At 47.1% G+C, this 25139-nt stretch overlaps 1 protein-coding gene across 1 annotated transcript in view; it reads right to left on the bottom strand.

Annotated features, from left to right (window-relative positions):
• Nucleotides 1-25139, bottom strand: part of VASH2 (vasohibin 2) — a 34759-nt gene that overhangs the window by 3058 nt on the left and 6562 nt on the right. Inside the window, exons 3-6 of the mRNA XM_038134148.1 lie at nucleotides 23530-23586; nucleotides 15014-15088; nucleotides 6310-6691; nucleotides 4347-4462 (exon numbers count right to left, since the gene is read on the bottom strand). Of these exons, the coding sequence (XP_037990076.1) occupies nucleotides 4347-4462; nucleotides 6310-6691; nucleotides 15014-15088; nucleotides 23530-23586 (630 nt within the window). The remainder of the gene's footprint in view (nucleotides 1-4346; nucleotides 4463-6309; nucleotides 6692-15013; nucleotides 15089-23529; nucleotides 23587-25139) is intronic.

Genomic DNA, 25139 nt, shown 5'->3' with positions numbered 1-25139 from the left:
GCCACGCACCAGTGAAGGACAAGCTGTGCTGTGCTGGGATCCAGGATGTGAGCCTGAAGCACCCCCTCCTCCTGACTTGAGAGAGGGCCTAAATGAATAGCTAGGACTAGACACACCCCACCTGTCATCTACCCTGGAGTAGGACTCCAGCTTTTAGAACAAAGCCAAAACAGCTGAGAGCAAACAAGCAGGGCCTCTCACATATGGCCACTGCGTGTTGCCTCTCCCCCAGCCTGCACCCTCCTCCTGGCTTGGTCTGTGTGAACGTCTGGAGCACACCAAACAGAAAAGACAGGGTGGACTCCCTTCAGCCTCCTGGCATCCAGCATTCTGATACCATTCACCTGAGCAATCACACACACATGGATGCTGTTAGGCCATTTAAGTATTCCAACAGCCTGAACCAAAGGAAATCTTGAGCTATCAGTCTCTCTCTTCTTAGCAATGGAAAAGCTCCTGCAACAAAGTTGTCAAACCAAAATTATCCAGTTGATTTATAGTCTGGAAGTGTCTAATCTGAGAATTTATTGCAGGCTCTTGGCTGCTTTCACACTAAGCTGTCTGTTTGCTTTTCTAAAGGCAGACATTGTTTAAAGCACACATTTCTCTACTACTCTATAGCACGTCTGCTTCCCTACAAAAAGACAGCTAAAGCCCCAGCAGTACAATGGGAGGCTGATCATGGCTCCAGTGCTTTCAGCTCCTCAGCCCTGGTTTCCAGCTCTGTGTGCTTACTCTTTGCTCACTCTGCAGCAGATGTGACCCCTGAGTTTGCACAGCCAGGCTGGCCCTTATCTCCCCGCTGCAGGCTGCCAGCCCATTCCCGCTGGAGCAGCTCAGGGCAGGCAGCAGTGCCACAGGCAGGCTGGAAACCAGGGAAAGCCCAGCCCTGTCTGTGGCACACTGCTGGAGCACACACCCCGGAAGAGCTGTACTGCTGCAGCCCCAAGAACTGAGAGGGTATAGCTCACACATACATGTGTGCAACAGAGCCTCTGAAATATTTTTTAATTCCTCGATTCAATAAGGATTTTTTTTTTTACTTTTAAGAGCAGAACTGCTAGCACCAGATCCCTGCTGAGAATCTGCACAGCATTTGAGGCATCTAATGCTCTTCTGCCTAGGGGCATAATGAATGAAATCTGTTGCTTTGCCATTTATCTAAGCACCTCTCATAATAACCTCACTGCAGTACTGCCCTGCACCTTGCTGTTTGTTTGTCTCAGTTTAAGTAATCCACAGAAGTGAAGGAGTCTTCACTGGTCCCTCTCACTTGCAGGAAGGGATCACACTTAAAGAAATCACTGTAAGATAGTTTGCATTTTTCCACATTATTCATTCCGAGCAGATGGGATTTGACTAACCAGTAAACAAGCTACAAGCTGCATCCCTCAGAGCTTGTGTAGGAGTCAGAGACCAGCAAGAGACGCACTGTATGAAATTTCCAGTGTCCTTCCTCTCCCCTTCTGTCCAACTTAGAGATTCTCTTCCCACCTTTTTCTCCCTCCCTTTAATTAAAGTCACAATATGGTTTTAATTAAAGCATGTCTGGATGATAGCACCTTCTCTGTTTATCCAGGAGAGATGGGGAGTCACTGTACACCCATGGTTACATGCCCATTTCCACCCATACACAACTGTCTGTAGCTTTTAGCTGCAAACAGACTGTCCTCCATAAGTTTTAGGAAAAGACAAGACTTGGACTAGAGGCACACAGATCCCATTCTCCTTGGCTGGCAAATGACCTTATGCCAAACATGCCCTCTGAGGCCAGGGGCCTCTGCTTTACTGGCCCATCAGATCACACCTCCTGTCCAAAGCACTCTGACCACAAGCAGGTGAGCAAGCTGTGCCCAGCTGCTGGGCACACAGGATTCATGAGCTGTCTGCACTGGAGCTGCCTGATGTTACACATTCTAATGTAATCCTGCCCCCTTGCACACCCTGATAAAACAGACTAGCAGAATTTCCCTTTCAGCAGCTACACTGGGCTGGAAGCACACAAGGCCAGTGTTGCCACTCCGGTCAAAGAGCATGCATGTTAAGGCTCAACATGAAATTGAAAGGAAATTGATCTGGTGAGCTGACATTTAGGAGCAGAGATTCTCCAGACTACTGCATGACCCTCCCTTCCAAAGTCATAGCAACTCTCCCAAACTCCTCCAGCTCCAAGAACTCCTAGTGAGGATGAAACACTTCACTGCCTGTTCCAGCACAGGTCTGCAATTTACTGCACCCTTCAGCTTTGGGACTTCAGAGGATGGGCCAAGTGGACACAGTAAAGCTTCAGATTCACCAGAGATTTGACACCATCTTATCAATATCCTCTGTATTCATGCAGGCTCACACCAGCTGTGGGCTAAGAGCACAGGGACTGCTGCACAGCTCAGTTAACAAGCTGCAATCTGACTACACACCAGCCTCCTAGGCAGGCATGCACTGGGTACTGCATTGCCACCTGTCCTGCAATGTGCCCCACCTGCCTTGCAGCTGCATTTCCAGGCTGAAAGGCTATCGTGGGCTTGCACCACTAACATTTACCTAATGAAGTTGAAGGGACAAGGATGAGAAGTTAAATGTTTGTGGTTCTGAAATCCTCTTCCATCCTTAAGCACAGTTTCAGCCTTTGTCCTTCAGAAACAATCCAGCCAAGATACTCTAGGTCACACTCCATATCCTTCAGTGGGAGATTTCTCCCAGCAGGCCCATATAATTTTACTGTTGACAAAACCCAGGCTGTAATAACAGCTTGTCATCAGCAGGTGAAGCCTTTCAGATGAATGTGTTATTCTGCCCCTGCCAGCTCACACTGGAGCAAAAGACTTCTTTCCCCCTCCCCAGCAAGCTCAAGAAAGCTGTAATTACAGCACATGAGTAAGAGATCCACAAAGAAACAAAACAGTGTTGATAAGCACAGCCATTCTTTAGCTTGGATCCCAGCCTAAAGCCTAGCAAACCTGACTCTTTCCTATTCTGTGTATAACACAAAGGCCTCTCACTCCATCAGGTTCTCAGAGATCCATCAATGTGGAGAAGAGAATACCTCGTTTCTCCTCTTGTATTTCTTGCCTTACATCAACCGCTGCACATGCTGGGATGTATCATTCAGCTCATCCCTGACCTAGGAATGCCATTCCCCCTTCAGGGCTCACAGCTCATCACACTGTGTCTGGGTCCTGCATCTTCTACCAGGGCTTATTTTAGAGTTACATATAATTTGCTCTTGATACAGAGCAACAGAACAGAACCACTGAGCAGGTAACAGGTGGTGAAGCCACTGCAAGGCCACCTGTACACTCCCTGTCTTTCTGTCCTGGAAAAGCAAAGCTGCCAAGGAGAGATCAGGCACTGCAGAGCAGCCACATGCCCAGCAGCTTTTTCAGGAAACCACCTCAACTGGAGAGTGTCCAAGCCCAGTGACACTCATTCCTCTCCAGAAATACTTGATCCACTCCAGCAACTGCAGAAGCACTATCAGAAACTCAAAAATGAAACTGTTCCTCAAAGAGAATCTAGGAGGTGAAGAAGCCTGAAGCAGCTGAGCCCATTACAACTATAATTGTCTATGCACTAAGCAAGGAGCTCTCAGTGACGAAGCCCAAAGTGCAGCATCGTGGATTGAGTGTGAATGAACATGTAAAAATAAAAGCTTGCTGTGAAATCATCTGCTGCTAACGTATCTTGAAGTTATGTTTAGAAGGTTACTCTAATGTCTTTGTTAGCTGCTTTAAAATAAATAAATAAGTGCTGAGACAGTAGTCTGGGAGCCTATTTAAAAAGCAATGATCATAAATATGTGACTAATCTGGGTTGCGTATAGGCTTTCACAGTTGTCAGCTTCCTGGCATGGAGCACTACAGCTAGAACTCAGCTCTTCCACATCTAAGGTAGGGGAGTCTGTATTGCCAGTGGCTGTAAAAGGCCTGTGGATCTGGAAGCACAGTTTTATCCATTTAGAGGTATTGCATCCATCCTTCCCCACACAGCTGAAGAACAACTCTTAGCTACGACACACATGGAAAGCAGCCTGGGGTTTTTTTTAAGCTGATTAAAATCAAAGAATACAATTCATGTGATGTTGTCACTTTGGAAAGACAAGTTTACTTTTCCCCTGTCTCTGTAAGCTGCACAGTGCAAGGATCTTGCACGAAGGGGCCATCAGGCAGCAGGAAGCACAGCAATGCCAGGACATCAGCAGTGCCAGCAGCTTCTGGAGCCTCTCTGCTAACAAAGGCACCTGGTGCAGTTTTCCTGTATATGCCAGTGAGCACAGGACTTTTGTACAGCAAAGTAACATCAGCAGCCTCCCCTTGCGCCCCAGCAGGGATGGTGGCAGGAATACTCACGATTTATCTCTCCTGCAGGCCCGTCTCTGAGGGCTGCCTGGCCTCCGGCGAGGGGACAGCGACTTACCCCGGGGTCTCTCCTTCATCGGAGAATGGGCACTTGAGGGTTTCAGAATCTGTGAGAGATAGGGGAGGGAAGGAAGTGGCCTTCAATAAAGGCAATGATTCACTACAAATAAAAATTTAAAATAAAGGGCCTCATACAGTAGCAGAGATGGCACACAAAGAGCCTTCAGTCCCTTGGGGCTTATTCAAATCTTGCCCAGGTTAAGAGAACTCAAAGCTGTTATCATGTGATAGCTGTTCAGGGGCCCCCTGCAAGAACTACTTGGTGTCACCAGTTCAGTTCCCAGCTGAATACTGTCTCATCCATGGCTTTCTTCAGAGCTGGCAACAGCAAGAGATAAGAAAAATGGCTTTGAGCCTCAGCTGAAAGAAACTCAGGCAGCCAAATCACCCTCTCCAGCTTTTCTCTCAACGAACAGAGGTGACCATCTCTCAGGCTGGCAGCTGAACTCTGACAGTGAAGCTTTTCAGTAGGTCTCCAACTTGCCCCCATCCTCCAGGCCCTCCAAAATCAGAGGGCCATCAGCATTACACTCACACTCTGGACAGCTTTAAAGACCTGATCCTCCAAACTCAGCCCACTCACAATGGAAGCCCTTTGAATCCTGTAGTAACTCAAGGGAAAGATCAGATGCAGGGCCTTCAGCCTTCAAAGGGTTCAAGGCTGTGGTCCTGGCCCTGAGGCACTCACCAGGACAAGACCCAGCATCACAGCTCAGTGCACAGAGAGCTGGTCCCTCTATCAAAAGCAAGTAGAAAATTCAGTAAGTCATCCACCCATGTGGACTTCTTCAACTTGAGCCTGCTTCAGCTGTTTGTTCTCTGGACAGTATTAAAAGCGCATGAATAGAGAAGAAGGAAAAAACCCAAACTTAATTGCATCAGTAATCAAGCCCATATGCTTAAGCATGGAACAAGGTGGCCCTCAAAACTCCTTGGCAGGGCAGGAGAGATGGCAGCAGAACATCGGGGCTACAATGCCACTGGCACGGCTCACCCCAAGGTCAGGGCAAGGTGCCTCAGCCAAAAAGGCACATGGCTGCTACGTAGGAGCCGTCCTTTAGCAGGGAAGGGGACGAGAACCCAGAATAACTTGGACACGATGCCACATACCTCTGCACAAGAGCCAGACCCATACTTAGCAACACACCTGCTCTGCTCTCACTGCTGGCACCCAGCTGGACAGGCACCAAATCTGCTTCCACCACAACCACAAACAAAGAGTTCAGCTCCTCGCCCATGCCAGGCTCAGAGGCACGGTCAGGGACACCCCTCATCCCCAAGGGCAGCCAAACCCTCCAGGCCCCTGGCAGCCTGCCTTGTCTCCCTGTTGTTTCCCAATGAGCTCTTCAGTCCAACCAGCCAGCAGGGAAGCCTGTCAGGGAGTCGCTTTACTCGCCTGTCCCACATAACCTATTCTGTGATTTAGCAGAGAGTAGTAAACATCAGCCCCCTGGCATGTCCTGCAAGGAGAGGCTACCACTGACACAGATGTCCCATGGCACCTCCTGCAGCTCATGGGGAAAACACAGACCCCCTACCTGCAACCGGGCCACTCTTCCCAGCAGTTCCAGCCCCAGCCATGCTGATTCTTCCCAATCACCTTCTTCTGGAGTCACTGAGGAAAGCAAACTGGGCAACAGCTCCCTGATAGCCAGGGACAAGTATGGGCTCAAGTGTTTCCCAGGCTAAAGGGGAGATCCTTCAACTAAATAGCTGTAAGGGCTCGAAAGCACACCAAAAATCCTGGGAAGCAGCACCAAGAGAGATGCAAGCACCGCCTCAGCACACCTGATACCTGCGTGATCTCAGGCTGACACAGAGCAAGACCCATCTCTGCAGGATGGGACAAGGCACAGCTGCCTCCTGAGCCCAACACCCAAGTGCACGGACCTACCTTCATCCTCATATCCCTGGCAAACTTCTCCAGCTCCTTTCTGACTTCTGTGCGCATCATTTTGGACACATTGAGGACCAGCTGTTTCCACTCGATGGGCTGGAAGCTGTGCGGCTCGTGCGGGACATACAATCCGATTTTGACTTTTTTGACTGAATGCAAGTACTTTTTATAGGAGTCTTCGAATTCGAAGATGAGGTCGCTCAGAGTTCGGTAAGTGAGAGGTTTGTCCATCAGATCCGATCGCCTGCTCATGCCCAGCGAGCCGTAGCGGCCGTTGCAGTAAATCCCAAGCACCACGTGATGAAAATAGTTCCCTGAGAAGTGGGTTTTAAAGCTGATGGGGAACCGTTCCACGGAGGGCTGCCCGTTTGTTAAGTAGCTGGGGTGCACTGCATCAAGGCAACAACAGTGCTGGGAAAGCAGCAAGGGTTCAATTACACCTGTGAGACATCTTCAGCAGCTTTGGGGTTTCTAACTGCCAAGGCAAAGGGCTTTCCTGTAAACACAAACTTATTCTCACTGTGTGAGAATTCATTATCCCACATTCATCTCTGTGCCCAGATACTGCCAATGCTGCCAAAACCCATTTCACTGCTTGGAAAATAACATGCTATGGTTCAGACGGGGAAGGGCATGGCTCTTAATCACACTTAGGGAAAAGATAAAAACCACAACACTGTTCAGGTCAGCACACCCAAAGAGAGACCACCCTCCCTAGATCTGAGGAAGCTCCCCATTTGATACCTACACAAACTCCCATGTTTCCAAAGGGAAAAGTGTTTATCTCCCTTTCTTGAGGGTTTGATACAACTTAGTTTACTGAGCCTCATTTTCTCATGTCTTCAAATAGTACCAAGAAACTTGGATTTATTCCTCACCAAGGTAACAGCCTGCCTTTCCTTCCGTAAACTTGCCTGCAACATTGCACTCCTCATACAGAGTGTTTTAGCATGTTACCCTTGTAACACATTGCTGAGAGGAACCAAAGGAAACGTCCAAGATGAATAATTAATTAGATAAGCACAGAGGCATGGTCAGAAACAATGCTCTTAAAAAGCAAACCCTGTCCCTGGAATCACTGGCCATTTCAAAGGCACCACATGCAGAGGCCCAGACCAAGCTCTGTGCCAGTGTAGTTTGTGATCTCAGAGGGGAGCTACGTGCAGGTCACCTCCTAGGGAAGCTGCTGGCCCGTGCCAGGGAAAGGACAGCCTGAGAATCCCTCGCACAAGCAGCTTTGCGTCAGCACCTACGTTGCACACAGCTCCCTGCTGCTAATCCTGGGACAGCTGAAACTCACCCTGGCTCCACGTGCTGGCACCTGGCCCCTGGACAGCAGGTGCCCTTACCCTCCGCAGCTGAGGCCCCCTCCCACGCCTGGGGGATGGAGGAGGGATGACCAGAAAAGGCTGTAGTAAAACACTCCAGCCTGGGGTTACTCCAGCCAGAGGCACCTGCTGTAACCGTGGAGTCATCCCTTGAGTCAGCTGGTCACGGTGCTGCCACTACAAAATATACCAGCCCAAAAGGCAGCACTGCCAGGATGGTGTCGGGGCATCCTGACAGATGGAGGAGTGGGCTCAGTTCCCACTGAAGCTGCAGGAACCTGCTTTGTCCAGGATTCTGCTCTGGGGATCACCAGCATCCCCTCATCTCCATACCTCATGCCCAAAAAGGAGGTATTTAACAGCAGTGAAACAAGAGCCACCACACAGCTGAGAGATCCTGGGATGTTATTGTGACCAGCCTTTCTCCCCTGCCTGCATAGCATGGCTGCCAAACAGCTGCTGGGAAACTGAGAGCACAAAAAAGCCTTTGTAAGACTGTAAAACACAATTTGGACTCCATTCTGGGTTCTGCCCAGCTTGACATGCCACCACCTCACCACCAGTGTGACTCCCTGGGATGCTGACCCCTGCCTGCACCCTACATTTCACCTCTTTGTTCTACAGGGTTGCATGAAAAGCATCCAGTGGCTCTCATCTCTCCAAAACATTTTCTCAGGGGGATATTTCATTCAGTGTTTGTTGAATTTCACAAATTCAAACTTTTGGATTCTGAGTAAATGCAGAAACCAACTAATAAGAGGTTTATAAACTGCCCAGAATCTGAAGTCAAGAGCAAGGAGTTTCACAAAAAAAAAAGCAAGAAAAACACATTGACACAGAACTTTCGGAACAGCCACAGGGAAGCTTTTCAGATCCATGTCAAACATGTTTAGCTGTATTCAGTGCTAGATGTCATCAGCTTTAGCAGCCTGGAGAAAATGTGTTAGAGGGTAAAGGAACAGACAACACTGTGGGCTCAGCTCACAGTGCACTTCACTGGCTATATGACCATGAGTCTGGAAGACTGTGCACAGCAGAGCACAGACCTCCCTACCACACACATCTGTCACCCAGCCAAGGCCCAAGGCCACGTGCATCCGCCTCCTGCCCCACCGCCATCAAACACAGACACCCTGCAGCATCAAAGCCCACCACAACATCACCTGTGCAGAACAGAAACAGCTCTATTTGCCTTAGATGGTCTCACTGGATCACTGCTGCCTTAGGACTAGCTTCTTCAAGAAAAATACCTTCACCCCACCATCAGTAGATGACTTATAATTAAAGATTATAAATACACCGCAAGGGCAGAATGGGGCCCAGCGCCATTATGTCAACTGGAAAACTCAGCACACACTCATCTCATTTAAAAGGTCACCTTGCTTCAGGCCTTAAAAGGTGCATCCTGTGTACATCAAAGTCATGTTACAATAATTTGTGTCCTACAGACCGATTCCTGCAAAAGCCCATTGTATTTATCATTCTGTGTAACTGAAAAAGCACTACCTTTTATTAACACCTATGAAGCTTTCAAACATCGCCACTATTTTTCCCCCTCATTATTAAAGGGTTTTCACTCTGCTCCCCAAGTGCCTTTCTGTTAAGTCCATACAAAGCTTTGGTGGCCACCCGCCACACATACACACTTCTGCCACAAGGGCTCAGAGAAGGTGCAATTTAATCTCATTAAATACTTAGTAGGAGTAAAAGAATCTTTTGAGGGCAGAAATTACCCATCATCAAACAACCCAGCAACAACTGCTGTGGAAATTAACCTTTCGGTACAGGTTGCTTCTGCTGAGGGACTGGTTAATGAGAGTCCCCACCCGAGATGAAATACACAGCAAATGGGCTGGAAAGGCACGTCAGATCTTCCCCTCTGTCCATGCATCATTATTACAGCTTTCCTTTCTGCTCAGCCCAAGGAGAGCTGTATTGTGGCAAACAAAAGGCAAGCACACAGCAATGCTGCAGCTGTAATCACACTTCTGAGCTGGGACTGTAACTGCAGGATGGAGAGTCAGGGAGTGAATTACATGTCACAATGGAGAAGCAGTGCAGAGCAGGAGAGGACAAAAGCAGCTGCAGCAAAACTCAGTGGCCTCCTAATCCTGGGTCTTCTTGACAATCAAGATGATGGAGCCATGGTGCCAACCAACAGGACAAAAGGCAACAGGCACAAACTGAAGCACAAAAACTCCCAAGTCAGGCACAAGAGTCCTAGCACATTGGTAACATCAGCCCAGAGTCCAGTCACTAGAGGGGTTCTGCAGGGCTCCATCCTCAGCCCAGGTCTCTTCAACATCTTCATTATAACACGGACACAGAACCCAAAGGAAGTTTGGGGACAGCACCAAACTGAGAAGAGCTGTTGACTCCTTTAAGGGCAGAGAGGTGCTGTAGAGAGACCTCAGCAAATTGGAGAGATGGGGAACCACAACCACAGAAGGTTTAACAAGAGCAAGTGCTGGAATCTATACCTGAAAAGGGGCAGTGCTTCATGTCTTAAGAGCCCAGCAAGGGTGTCTTTGCTAAAGTCTGGTCAAGATGAGCACAGAAAACTACAGGGTGTCTGGTTGCCCCCCCTCAAGCCACTCCCATGGGCTGGGGCCACGAGCAAGAGCCACTGAGCAGCAGTGAGCTGAAGGGATGGCAGCAGGCTGGGGAGCAAGGAAGCAGCTCTAGTTCTTAGCAATGCTGAAGCTGCTATGGAATAAAAGGAAAATAAATTTCAAAACCATCAATAAGGCTTCAGTAAAACCAGAAGAGTTGATTTTCCAAGCAGCTGCTCAGAGGGTCCCCAACCACCAGCAATAAACACTTAGAGAGGTTTCCAGCTGGAGTCAGATAGCATTTCCCATGGGCTTGGGGTTGCTTACTGTAAAGCAGAGTGCTACTGAGCCCACAGCTGGATGTTATCTACACAGAGGGCACAGAGTTCCCCCTGGCAGCTCCAGGGTCCATGTAGGAAAGGCTCAAGCAGCTGGTTCAACTTCCCAAAGTGGGACTGCCAGGGATATCCCTTAGATTGGGAAACCTACTCTCCAGTGCCTGGCTACAGTGAGAGGTGGGACTACCTAAAGATTAGACCCCGACAATGTGAGCAACTAAAAGCTCTCTCTCAGCTCTTCACAGCCACCACAGGCACTGCAGACATTCGGCACCATCTTCCCTTCCCATATTTCAGTTAGCAAGTGGGTCAAGCTGTAGACAAGCATGCAGGAGGCAAAGAGGAGCACTACATGGACATTAATATCCTGCAATGACTGCAAGAAACTCTCCCACTTACTGAAAACCCTCACTTCCAGCCCAGGGATGTACCTGCAGGTCTGGAGATGGATGGACTCAGATCTCCAGTGGTGATAAACATCATCCATGAATTGCATCCACAGAAGGAACACTGCAGAAGCTACTGAATAATTTCTCACTCCTGAGACACTTTTGCTCTTCTCTTCCTTGTTAATGATATTATTGGCCAGAGGCTCTAATACCCTGTGTGGGTCCAAGCGTTACCTCACATGAACTGGGAGAAGGATGCTGAAGGCAATGGGAGTGATTTATGTGACTTATGCTCAGCCAATGTGGATGCGTTCCGCAAGACTCCCCGAGGAGGGATGCAGTGTGCAGCTTCCCTCTCCCCCTCTGATATTTTGCTCTCCACGTTTTAATAAAGTGAATGCAGCACAGATAAAATTCCCTTGGCACTTTCTGGTTTACTATTCCCTTTCATGAGATCAAATCAATTGGATCTTCGCTCAGAAAGAGTGGGCTGAACGCAACATTACTCAGCTGATTTACGGCTGAACTGAGAAATGCCCTGGGGAAGACAGCAGGAGGAATGCTTCTGGTTAGGCACTGACAAGCAGATCATGTAAGCAGAGAGATGAAGCCAGTTCAGACAGCTACACAGAGCAAAAGAGCTGTGCAGACTGCTGCAAAATAATACTGGAAGATCTGTTTGAGCTTTCGGTCATCTCAGAGCAGCTGCTTCCTTGGTGTGTGCAGACAGGGTAGCTCAGTCCTTTACCTCACAGCCCTACAAAAACGCTCCAAGATCAAGTGCATAGGCAATTATGCAAAAGTTAATTCTGCACCAAGAGGGATTATAGAAGCATTTTATAAGAAGTCACACAGTAAAAGGCAATTTTTAAAAAAAGCCAGCAAGGAGCTCAATTAAAGTGACATCTCGCTAAGCCGCTCCGCGCCAGCCGGCCTTTGAAGGAAGGCTCACACCGAGGGTTGCTGGAGTGGGCTGTGCTCTGTCAGTATCCAAGCAACACTCAAGGCCTGCCAGCACACAAACTACAGCAGTACCTTATTTCCAGACACATGGAATGGAACCAGAGGTTAACACACCCACAGGGCTGCTCAGCTCAGGCCTGTGTGAAGGCACTGGCTGGAAACTCAGGAGAGGGTAAGCACATCTTCACTGGAAGGCCCCTGACCTTGGAATGCTTCTGCCCTCACCGTGGCTGCATCCAGAGGGCAATGCTGAAGATCAGAATCTCATGGCTGCCAAAAACCAGCAAACTTCCTCACACACCATGCCAAAGATGCCTCCCAAAACCCCTCATGCTGCACATGCATCACAGCACCGTGAGGTTCCATATTGGCACAGGCTCTGTCCCAGCCACTTCCCAGACACACAAATTCAGGTGGCCCATCCACTCGCCACTGCTGCACTCTTTATGTACCCACACCTCAAGCAAAATACCTGGGGTTTATAGTGCATGAATCTTGTAAACCTAAATGCTTCTGTTACTGGACCACCAGCCAGCGGACAGTCCCTGCTCTCAGACAGACTTCCAAGACTGGATGCAGAAGTCCTAGAAGGACAAGCCTGACCCATACACTCCTCTGGCTAAACCTTCTCAATTTAAAAAAAAAAAAAAAGTTTGCCCTAAGTTCGGGGTTTTTTAATTAGCATCTAGAGACAGAAAAATTCATACACATCTTAAGTCTGAAGAAATTTCAAATGACAACAAATAGTATAAAATATAGCTTTTGACTATTTTGCTTCCTTTACTTCTCAAAAAAAAAAAACCAAAAAAAACAAAACAACCCCACAAGTTGAACCCACAAGTACAGATTCTGTAGGCTACTAATCACCCTTTGCTCCTGTGGCATGTGGAATAATCAGTTCACTGCTAGAAATACAGCACTGCAAGCCACACTGACACTGCAGAGGGGCATCAACTCCACCTGGGGATTATTTCCCCCATTCCAATAGCTGGGGACACAACCCTGACACAAGGGCAAGCATATCAGATCCACTGACATCACTTCAAGGGAAATCAGTTAATATAAACTTTTTGGGCTTCAGGAAAGCTTTCAATACTGATACTCCCAGTGTTCTCCTGGACAAAATATTCAGCATACAGCTAGAGAAATACAGAACACAATGGGTAAGCAACAGGCTCACGGGTCAGACACAAAGGGATACAGCAATTAGGGTGACACCAGGCTGGCAGCCACTCACTAGTGGGCTTCCACAGGGCTCCATTTTAAGGCCAGTTCAACCTCTTCAGATTATGTGGATGCAAGTCTCAAAGGTATGCTTCATAAGTTTGCTGATGACACAAAATTGGGAGAAACTGCTGACTCCCTTAAGGGCAGAGAGGCCCTGCAGACAGACCTTGACAAATTGGAAAGCTGGGTGATCACCAACCTATGAAGTTTAACAAGGGAAGTGCCAGATTTTGCACCTGGGACACAGCACACCCAGTTGTGTGGTTAGACTGGGGAATGAGAGGCTGGAGAACAGCACCACAGAGAGGGAACATGAGTCAGCAGTGCCCTGGTAGCCAGGAGGGCCAACCATGTCCTAGGGGGCATCAGGCACAGCATTGCCAGCTGGGCAAGGGAGGAGACTGTCCCACTCTGCTCTCCTCTGGGGCAGCCTCACCTCAGATGCTGGGGGCAGTTCTGGGTGCCACAATATAAAAAGGATATAAATCTATCAGAGAGCATCCCTAAGAGGGCAGTGAAGATGGTCCTTGAGGGGAAGCCATACAAGGAGTGGCTGAGCTCACCTGGCTTGTTCAGCTTGGAGGAAACTGAGGGGAGACCTCATTGCTGTCTACAAATTCCTCCTGAGGGGAAGAGGAGGGGCAGGCACTGATCTCTGCTGTGTGGTGCCCAGTGACAGGACCCAAGCGAATGGCCTGAATCTGCGTCAGGAAGGTTTAGGTTGGATATTAGGGAAGGGTTCTTCACCCAAAGGATGGCTGGGCACTAGAACAGGCTCCCCAGGGAAGTGGTCATAGCATCAGGCAGCCTGACAGAATTCAAAAAGCATTTGGACAACACAGGGCCTGAACTTCCATGGTTTTTGTGGGTCCCTTCCAACTCAGGATATTCTACGAGTCTATGATTTCTCCCTCTGGAAGGGCTTTGAAGGGGGTTTGAGTCTCTTGTTGACATCAAGCCCCTAGGACCCCAATCCCTCCAGCTCAGGCAGAGCCTGTCAGCATTCCCAGGGGAAACCCTGTCAGCCAGAGCCACCTCTCAGACTGCAATCCAAGGCCTATCCCTGGCACACATTGCTCAGCCCATCCCCTTCCCACCCTGCAGCAGCCATGTATTCTCACAGGCACTACCTGCCAGGCTCTGCCAGCTCCCTCTCCCACGGGAGGGGGCAGCAGCAGCCAGCAAAACGCTGCAGACACATCCCAGGAAATGGTTTGCTTATTTTCAGTTGGGATTTGTTTCAAGTGAAACTTGATCATTTCTGACAAGATGTGTCTGGCAACCTGTTCCTGCAGCCTGGCCTTGCCCTCCTCCAGTGTTTTAGGATGGTGCAGGTTGATTTATCAGTGACACCACCAGCAGGCAGAGAAGCAAGTCAGTGTCTAAATGACTGAAGACTGAGTAAGAAGCAAGCATTATGTTAAGGGGAAGCTCAAATGTTTAACTGTACCACACATGTTTCTGCACAAAGCACAGCTGCAGGTTCAGAGACAAAAGCTAACAGGACTTGGCCACATAAAGATCAGACAAACACAGAATGCAACCCACCTCCTCGGGTGTCACCAAGCTCCAACAACAACCAACAGAGAAATGCTAACAAAGTAAACAAGGATTGTGTAAAAAGGGACTTATCTGGGCACTGTGCGTCCAATCCTGACATGCAGATTACCAGGGCAGGAGGCAAAGTCTGCATGGCCAAATCACAACACTTGTGAGCTGGCACACAGCATCCCAACTCCCAACTACAAACCCAGGCAACTCAGCAACTTAGTGATGAATACCAGAGCAGCTCCCCAAGCTGCTGGCACTCACCTTTGGCTGTGACACTCTCAAACACCATCTGTGAGGGGCAATGTATTCAACAGAGCTGCAGTGGAAAAAGTCACAGGCACGTGAAAGGATACATCCCCAGGATAACTGCTTCAAGGCATTTGATAGGTAAGGACTCCCTGGTCATTTCTTTTGCTGTCTCCATTAACCTAGAATAGAAACAAAACAGTTTTCAGTCCTTCCAGCTAGAGCAATTGACAGGAATCAAAAGGTCCTCTCATACACCAAGAGCCAGGCACCTCCGGTTCTTATCTCAGCAAGACCCAGGGAATTTGATTCTCCCCTTCAGTGACTTGTCAGAGTCCTGTTAACTTCTGGAGAATGACTGTGGGAGGAAAAAAAAGAAAGAGAAGAAAAAATATTTGAAGGTGAATGGGAGGAATGCAGTCTTCTCAGCATCTGGCAGCAACTCCCTGAGCATCACCTCAGACTGTAACACAAAGCCCCACTGAACTGCATGAGCTGGCAATCATGGAAATCCCAGAGCAGGACTGAGTTCAGTTTATTTTCAAAATAATCCTGGCTCTCCTCTGCAGGAAAAACAAACAAACAAACCAGCCAGGAGAGAGAGGATGGTTACATGCTCCCCTAAAAGCTACAAATGCCTCCATAATTCCATAGCTACAGCTGCAGACCAGAATTTATTGCTTTTTTTATCAAAGCCTGCACTGCAGAAAGCTCTACCAACACAGACACTTCACATCTCTGCAAACTGAGTTATTATTTTGCTGCTGCTCCACACCTCCTGTGGACAGGGAAAGTGGCAAAATCCACACAATTTCCTGCAGGAGTGCAGGAAACTAATCATGCCCAGGATTTTGCAAGTTTCCAAACTTTAGTTAACAGTCTAGACACTGCCTCTGGAGTACAATAATTTGAAAGGGACAACACTGTGACAAGCAACCTCAGGTAAGCTGAAAAAGCTGTTGTGCCAGACTGACACTGCACTACTTACCTAGTAGGTAACCTATCCCCTTCCACAAACAGATCCTGGAAATCCTGGACAGTTTGAAAAAAAAAACCAAAACTGGAAGCAGCCTAAAAAAGGCCAGAAGAGTCACATCTGATGCCACACCAAAAAACCACCCCCCCCCAAAAAAAAGCGCAGCTGAAAACTAAGCCAAAAGATAACTTTTATTTTGCAGTCTTCTCTATCCATATCCTTTCTCTGGGAAGAGCTTTGTAAACAGATACCTACTCTACGGAAATACAAGATTAAATGACAAAAATATTTGTATTAGAGAAGATTATGAAAATATGCATCTGAAACCATCAGTCTGTTTCCCCCGCTTTCTGATTCACGCACCTCATGCATTTAAAACCTTTTGTTGAATGCAAGTGACAACAGAGTTTCCACTGCTATTACAGCCTGTCACAGCCATTTCATGTCCCATTTATCCAAGTCAGAAATTATCTTTTCATTTGTAAACAACCACCCTTACACTCTGCCTGCAGTACAGAAGACTAATTACAGTTTGCCTGCCTCCTCCACACTCACAATCAGGCACAGAACCCCAGAGAACTGCTGGAAGCACAGAGAAGCCAAGGGGAGGGCACACAATGGGGCTCCTTCATTGCCCACAGAGGCTCCCACTGGTCACAGCAGTGGCCACTGCAAAGCCCAGTCTCTGTCTCAGATTTGTTATGTGCAGATGAGGCATGGGAGGTATCCATAAACAAGATAATCCATTGAATTTCCTATCTTCTAACTACATGGGAGTCACCAAAAAAAAAAAAAAAAAAAAAAAGAAATTATGATTATGAATGTGCATCATGAGGAAAAATGTCGAGTTGTAAAACCATTTACCTGCAAGCCATTTAAGCCATTTGGTGTGACCTGTGCCTGGTTAACACAGTCCGAGGGCAGGGCTAGCATCTCCTCCTCAGGCACACACAGCAGCCTGCAGCCAGATCCAGGAGCTGCAGTGGGACCTGGCAGCTCAGAGATACCAACGGAGCAGGACAGTGAGGAGGGTCTGTGCGAGGGGAGCATCGCCCAGGAGGCACCACCAGCTGTCAGCGAAGCAGCATCCACCTGCACTTGTGGGCAGGCTGTGCCCTCACACACAGGCACCCTGGACTCCCAGGGAGCACTCTGCAAACAGTTTGCTTTCTCTCTGCATTTCCAGCACGGACCGCAGGGTTTATGTGCATGACCCAGTTCAAGAGCCACTGAGAGTTTTTCTTCCACTTTTAACAAGCTTGAATCAAAGCATAGCTTTAAAACCCTGTGTTTGTATTGGAAGCAGAGCCCCTGGAGAATCCCCAAGCCACTGCTCTGCCCAAGGTAGCACAAGCCAAATCTAAACCACTCCACACAGTTGAAAGCAGACTGAAAAATAATCTGGCTTCTCAAAAGCCTGGGAACCCACCAGCTAATCTATCCTATACTTAACCTTGCATCTAAGAAGGTCTCCTAATGTTTAAACTAAATCCTTCCCTTTTTGCAAATCAAATCAGGAGCTATTTCGGCTCTCCACAGTGGGCATGGAGCCCATTCATCATCTCTCCTCTCGCTACAGACATTTGTATATGCAAAAGACTGTAATCTACCTTCTCCTCTGTAAAAATAAGAAAGCAGACACTAATTTTTATTTAATTCCTCCCACATTCCCCCTGAGGTTATGATTTTAGGACAATGTTTGTTTCTTTCAACTTTGGAATCCCTTCAACCAACTCACTTCTCACAGTCCTTTGGCTAAGCCCACAACAGTACAAACAGACCAATTTCCTTCTGAATCCAACTTTCAATGCATATTTGCAACCAAGCCAGCATGCTGTTGGGTTTTCTCTGTTGGCCCACACTGAATCAGGTTCTGATAGCTTTTTGTGGGGTTTTTTTTGTTGGTTGGTTGGGAGGTTTTTTGTTAGGGGTAGGGATTTTTAAGCTCGGCTTTTTTGGTGAATTTTGTTTGGTTTCTTTTATTTTTTTAAGCTCAGCCTCTTCTTTGCCAAACTAGCTTTTTGCTCTCCACAGCTGGCTACTCCCAAACTCTCCTATGCATTTGCCCTCCCTAAATTATCTCCCATTTGTTCCAGCCCAAGAGATCACTCTGAATATCCCAGTTTCACTTTTCATAGCCTTGTCACCTTGTGCAGCCTGGTCTGCAAATCATCCATCAGTATACAATTAGCCTTATCCATACCATTAGGGAAAAACTGAGCTGGGACAGACACTGCACGCCTCAACTGACAATCTCTGCTAGGCAAGACAGGTAAAGTGCCACTTTCTACATGCTGCTTTGCACCAAGTTGGGACCTTACATTAAATAGTTTTATTTAGACTCAAGGTCCCTGCCTTATCTGCAGAGATAAGATGTGGCCTTATCAAAAGCCACACTAAAACAAGGAGTTATTACATCCACATCTTCTCCCTTGTTGACAAAAGCTCTTACATGCTCATAGAAGGAAATTCTCAGAAACCAACAGTGCCCAACAATATTAATGTTGCCTTTCCCTTCCCTTGAACTGCACATAAACTCAAAGTTCCTAGACTTATCTTTTCCCTTATTCTTTTTAAAGACTGCTATCTTTGCCTTCCCCAGCACCCACCCTCCCCATGTTCTCTAACACAAATATTAATGGTTGAAGGCTGCTCGTCAGCTCTCTAAGGGATCTGTGGCAAATGACCTATGGCAAATGACAGAGCATTCAGCTCATTTGACAACAGCTCATTACAGGTGCTCTTTGATTTGTCCTTTCCCTCTTTTCCCTCACTCCTAAATCCTTATCACACTGTCTCAGATGTTGATAGTGACCAGAAAGTCTGCAGTTAAATTTGTGAAAGGAGATTTAAGGAAGGCAGAAAAGAATTAAAAAACAGCATCAAGGATTTCAATTCCCTGTCTTAGCAGGGTTTGCTTCTGGGATTTTCTTTAAATCTTGACAGTTACCTGAAAAGAGCCCACATATATAGCTATTCTTTACAGTCTTGTATATCAGACAGCTGGGAATTAGCCCACAGTCACCCTCTCCCCACACTCCAGTGAGCATTGGGGGCAGCCCATCTCTTCCAGGAGAGACTGCTACAGTCAAAGACAAGCACCCTGCAGCTCCCCTCTTTGTGGCATTTACACCACTCTCTGACATCTGCCAGGCAGATCTCTATTCCAGACCACAGCGAACACTTCTGCCTCTAACAAATGTAGCCAACAGGAACAGGCTGCTTGTTCCTCCCTCAAGACCTAGTCCTTGGCAGATAGTGATACTTCCTTGTTAATTGATTCAAATTTCTTTCAGTGTTTTCAGGAGCCAAGCAGGACTATCTCCCTTGCTTCCTGCAGTAACAGAGGCCCTGAAAGGAGCTGACTTTGCCTCTTCAGGATGCTTTCTGTTTAAAATGGTAGTGTCTAAACACGGCTCATAGGAATCATTAATTCATTTTGCTTCCAGATTTTTCATTTGGGGCACTCAATTTCATACACAGGTTAGAAAAATCTTAAAACTATTCAGCATGCCCAAAACTGGAGGATCTCACCAGCTGGCACCGATCACACTGGAGTCCCTTCAGGGATGACCATGCTTAGGAGAGGCTCCCCATTACCTTCACCAGAAAGACTCCTACAAGACTGAATAAATTTATCAGTGAGATCTTCCAGCATATTTTTCCACAAAATTCTCCTTGCACAGACCCATGTATTTGTATGAGGTCTATAAAATCTCCCTCTCCCAAGTTTTCCTAAGGCTCCTGACAGTTTCATTCATGATAATGAAGGCAAGAGAGAAGTGAAAGGCACCAACAGGAGCAAAAGGACATAAAACAGCAGAGCAGATATGGATCTTGTGAATCCTCTCAAAAACAGCGTTGCAACAGCAGAAGCATTTCCACCACATGCTGAACACCCCACCGTATCTGTAACATCCCCCTTTGTGCGAGAGAGAAGCAGATGTTCAAATGCCTTCTGCAGTCTATTGTCTGGAAATGCACTAAGCCCATTTTTCTTTACAGCCCCATCAGTGTTCCTTAATAACATGGTGTGTGGAAACAGAATTATTTCCCATCTCCCCTTCCCTGTCATTTGGTTGCATTGCTGCCACGTGACAGCTCCGATCGTGCTCCTTTCCTGCAACGGATCACACATTATATCTGCTGCCACTGACAGAGCAGCTTCTGGGCTCCAATTCCTCAAAGACCACAGAACCTACCCAAACATCAGTTTCTGCTTCAGTTGTAGGTCCCCCTGTTCAGCTGGCACTTAACTGGAGGGAACAGTTCCCCCCTCCCAGATCCTCTGTGGAGGACAAAGAGATTTGTTTCTCACTGTGCCTCATGCCTGCATCCCAGAACAGAAGCTTCCAGAGGGCTTATCTCTCCTTGTAAACCCAGCAGTTACAGCTTGTTGACATTGAAGTCACAGTTACAGATATTACTAGATATCCAGACATACACTTTTTTCCTAAAGCTTTTACATGATCTAAGCCTGAAGCTTTAAAAAGAATTACTATGTCAGTCAAAAGTACCATTTTTGATCAGAATGGCTGTACCAACAAACGTCTCATATAGGTTTAGCCAGCATAATCCTGCATGGGAAAAGGAAAACCAGTCTTACTGGTGTCTGAAAGATTCACATCACATGCATACACACACGGATCAGCAGAGCTGAACTTCACAGGGTGCCCTTTACCTATTTAGTACAAAAAGGTACATCATGAAGCCTGTGAAGGGTACTGTCCCAGGATACCTGTATAAGCAAAGCACTCCTACAGTGGATGTAGCTACACCCATAAATTTGGATTTTATGCAAATACAACCAACTCAGGAGAGGTGAGACCCAGGCACATTTTCAGACACAGTTTGCCAGTACAACAAGAACAGCACAGCAAGTTTACAGGTTCACAGCTCTGCCACCCTGACTCGCACAGCTATGCCAACAGAAATCTAGCATTTCTAAAAGTGCTATCTGTAGGCTAGACAAATCCACATGGTGGTCTGGCACTCTAAATTTTAAGTTGATAATAAGAGTAACTTTTTTTAAAGAGACTGTAAATACTGAGTTATAGCAAGACTATATCCCTTAATGAGCACCCATAGATAATTTATGCTCTTCTTCCTATGCTCAGACACACATTTTTATTTTCTCATACATCACACTGATGCTGGCAGTAAATCTCTACAATATCTAGTCCTCCCTCCATAATAGAAAAACTCATTAATATGCCCCAGCTGCTTTAGGACACTTTGACATGAATTTATGAATATTCAATTTCCATCTAGTACTCAGCTTCTTTGTGTCCAGCCACTGCTGTCTTGAAGAGAGGCTGCCAAGTATCTCGTAACATTTTCACTAGCTTTGAGCCCTCACATTACGAAATCAGCAATATGTTTAGTGTCAATAAAGCTCTGGGAACAGCCTCATTTTTCAAGAGCCAGTGGCAATTGGAGGCCTTCAGCATCCTGCCCGATCAACTTGCAAACGCTGTGTTGCAGCAAGCGAGACCTTTCACCACAGAAATTGCTCAGAGCAGCTCCTGTCACCTCGGCACAAGACACCTGTCATTGCCATGCTGGGAGCAGATTTCTTGCAAAGTAGAACACACCTCCCAGGAAAAAAAAACTTGGAGGTGTAAGTGATTTTTCAGCTTTGATGAAAACTGGCCAGATGAAGGAAAGGGAAGCTTTTGTGCACACCTCAACACATTATTCACACAGAAACACCAAAGCTGGGGTTGGAATGGACCTCTGGAGACCATCTGCCCAATCCTCCTGCTAAAGCAGTTTCATTTAGAGCAGGTTGCACAGGTAGGTTTTGAATATCTCCACAGAAGGAGACTCCATAACCTCTATGGGCAGCCAAGTGCTCAAGTGCTCTGTCAGCCTCAAAGTAAACATTTTTTTCCTCATACTTAGATGGAACTTCCAGCTTCTGCCCATTGTTCCTTGTCCTGTCACTGGGGACCACTGAAAATAGTCTGGTCCCATCCTCCTGACTTGGCCAGGTAAATTTTAAAAATATCTGAAATCTAAACCAGAAACTGTGAGTTTCATAAAAACAACTGGAATTTTGGTTTCATCAAAACGACAGGAGCTTCAGACAGCCTTGCATGCGTTCTCCTTCTCAAAACTGGAGAAACCAAGACCAGGCAAGTGTTAGAGCCCTACAGCAGAACAGCAGCAACACGTGCTCCTGACAGCTCCACTTCTCCCAGCACTCCCATCTACCCAATCCAGGAGCAAAGCAACACAGGCCTTAGGACTTTACACTGTTTGTGTCCAGCATACACCATGTTCAGGCAACTGTGCCTGGAAAGGTGGCAGCCCCTGAGGGGTTGGACCATTCTCAGGGGCACCATCCTTAACTCCAAAGAAGTCCTGCCACCCCGTTCCAAGAAGTTCCAAGCAGCAACAAGAGAGGAGTCAGACACTCGCCCCCAAGCAAACACTAAGGCAGATAAACAGAGGAAATGGCTCCACTTGGGAGGTGATTCAAAGCCACAGGCACATCTCCAGCTGTGAGCACTGTATCTGTTCCCTTCTAAGAAAGAGCACCATCCTCGTAAGTCAGGCTTTTATCCAGCCTAGGAAGACAACGACCTTTTAAGTGGTTAGTGCTGAGCATAATTCATTTTCATCCTTCACTTCCTTTGAAAAAAGTAATGGGATAAATTTAAAAATGAGTGAGCAGCTTGAAAATTGGTTTAAACTTCTGTATACCCATCTATCATTCAAGGCACAAGATTTGTTTTAAACTAGTTCCACCAGAGCAGTGAACATTAGATAAAGGAGGTGAGAAAGATTGCTGTCAGCAAGATGAAAACCTGAAGCACAAAGCTGAGATGGGAACTGAAATTATAGAGTGAGGGACCATTAGTTTATTAACAGAGAACTGGGAAGAGCTGGAGACAGAGCAGTCTATGGGAGTAATTATATTCTGCTTATCTTAATTTCACCCTAAAATAAAAGTATAATGCTGTCAGCACCCTTTCTGCCCTACCCCGCTAATTTTATTAGGTTCTCTTAAAGAGCTGTCCTAAGTATGATGCAGTTCTAACATGGAAGAGACCCCAGCTCTCTGCTGCCAGGCTCCCTGGGCACATGTTCATACTCGCACAACTCATCACCAACCAGCACAAGTCCACCACATGGACAAAACAGCAAGATGAGCAGCAAGGAAGAAACACAGACACTATTTAAACAGTCCATTATGAGCCTCCAGGGAAAACTGCTGTGCCCAGGATGTCCAAACTCCTGCTGCACTTCGTGCAGCTAATCCCTTCCTACCACCTGCAAAGGGCATTTCAGCACAACCAGAATATCAGGACTTACTCAGTTTCCAGAAAAGCAGCCCAGCCCAACACCAATAAGCAGAGAGTTTTCCCACCCCTGTGCATGCAGCTCTGGCCTGCAGCCAAGCAGCTCCCACGCAGCTGCTGAGTAAGAGCAGCCCTTCCACTTGCTGGTCTCGATGGTCCTTTTGCCACCCCACGGACAGGGTGGCAAGACGGGACACTCCTCGCAAAGGCAGCAACAGCTCTGGCCCTGCCAGAGGAGCTGTGGCACAGAGGGCACAGCCCTCCCATGCCATGGTGCTGCAGTGGTTGAATGCCAGGTGATCAGGGACAAGAGCACTAGACCAATTCCAGTGACACTTACCCACTCAGAGGTCTGGTTTTTCTGATCTCAAAGAACTGTGTTCCCGTGTGATTGTATCTGTGTTTTGTCTGTTAAGGGAAAGTAACTTAAAGCAATAAAATAACACTGCTGAAAAGGTGAATTTCAGTTCTGAGTTCCTGCTGAAACACAAAACAGACAGCAAAAGCCATTGACTCTCAGATATGAAACACGTGGCAAGTATAATAAAGCAAAACTTTTCAATTGTCTTTTTACATGACTTATTAACAGCAGTAGGTGCAGAATTAAGGTTGACCATCTAAAATGATACTCAAATTCAGACTTTGAAGGTTATAAATTCTCTTTTCCACTAGGTCCCGCTCACTACTAGGTTGCAAGATTCGGTAAAAAGTCTCACACATGGGCAAGAGAAAGCTTTCATATCCTACCCAAACCAATCAACATAATCCATGATCTGAAAAATCTTATTTCCTTTAGAAGTCTTTTAACTCCATCAGCCTGATGGCTCACCTGTGACCTGTCAACCAAAACCATTGCAGGTGCATCCCTTCACACTTAGAAAATATAAGCCGTTCTCTAAAAGATACGATGCTCTTGAAATGAAAACAACCAGCTACGTGCAAGTCAAGGTCATTAGCTAACACTAACTGCAGAAAAGTTCGTCACAAATTATGCCAGCAGACAGTCAACCAAATCTCAGCAGCCCTTTGCTAGAAGCACGGGCTGCCACACAGCAGCATCAACAGAAGCAGCCTCTTCCCTGCTCCTTGTGCATTTCTGTTCAAGCAGCAACACAATAAATCAGACCAGGAAAACAATCTGTTCAGTAAAAACAAAAACAAAACAAAAAACACAATTAAGTTTTGTAAAAAAAAAAAAAAAATTCACACTGCCCTGATTTTTGCTAGGTTACTTTTCCAGTTGAATCTCTTTCCTAACCTAGTACCTAGTACCTAAATTCTATTCCCATCAGAATGTTCACGCCAGTAAAACTGGTGATACCAAGGCAGATACTAGGGCACAAGCAGGTGACCCCATGGAAGCTAAGAGTTGCTTGCAAGGCATAAATAGCACAGCTGCTGGATGTATAACCATAGCCTAAATAAAAACTTCAGCTCTCACCAGGATGCTCTGAACCGACTTCAATAAGAGTTCAGAGTTCTCCACAAACAAGGCTTTACTTCCCTCCTGCCTTCAAAACTAATTCATGAGGCCCTTTCAGGGTGCTCTGCACAAAGCATACATCCTCCTTCAGCCCTCAAAGGAAGCCCAGATGCTGCTCCCCAGCCCACTTTGAAGCTTTTCTGAACACAGATCCAAACCTGTGCCTAAGGCCTGCTCCTGCTGCATAGAAGAATGCAGGATTTTAAAACCACTGCGGGGGGAGGTGGGGGGATAATACAATTTTTGGAGCTCTGTATGACACGGTATTCTCTCTGGCACAATCCCAGCGAGCAAGAAGCCTCTTGTCCTGGCCAAGTGGCTGCCATAAAGCAGAGAAATGCACTGTCCCCCTGCAGAGCAGGCAGGCCCCAGCCCCCTGCCCACAGCAGCTGCTGCAGCTCCAGGCCCGGCTGCCGCCTTGATCCCAGCCACGACTCCCCACCAAGCTAACCGCGCCTGCTATTTCT

Source organism: Motacilla alba, chromosome 3, assembly GCF_015832195.1.
Source record: "Motacilla alba alba isolate MOTALB_02 chromosome 3, Motacilla_alba_V1.0_pri, whole genome shotgun sequence".
NCBI lineage: Eukaryota > Metazoa > Chordata > Aves > Passeriformes > Motacillidae > Motacilla > Motacilla alba.
Note: the sequence above shows the minus strand (reverse complement) of the source record. Positions and strands in the feature narration are given on the sequence as shown.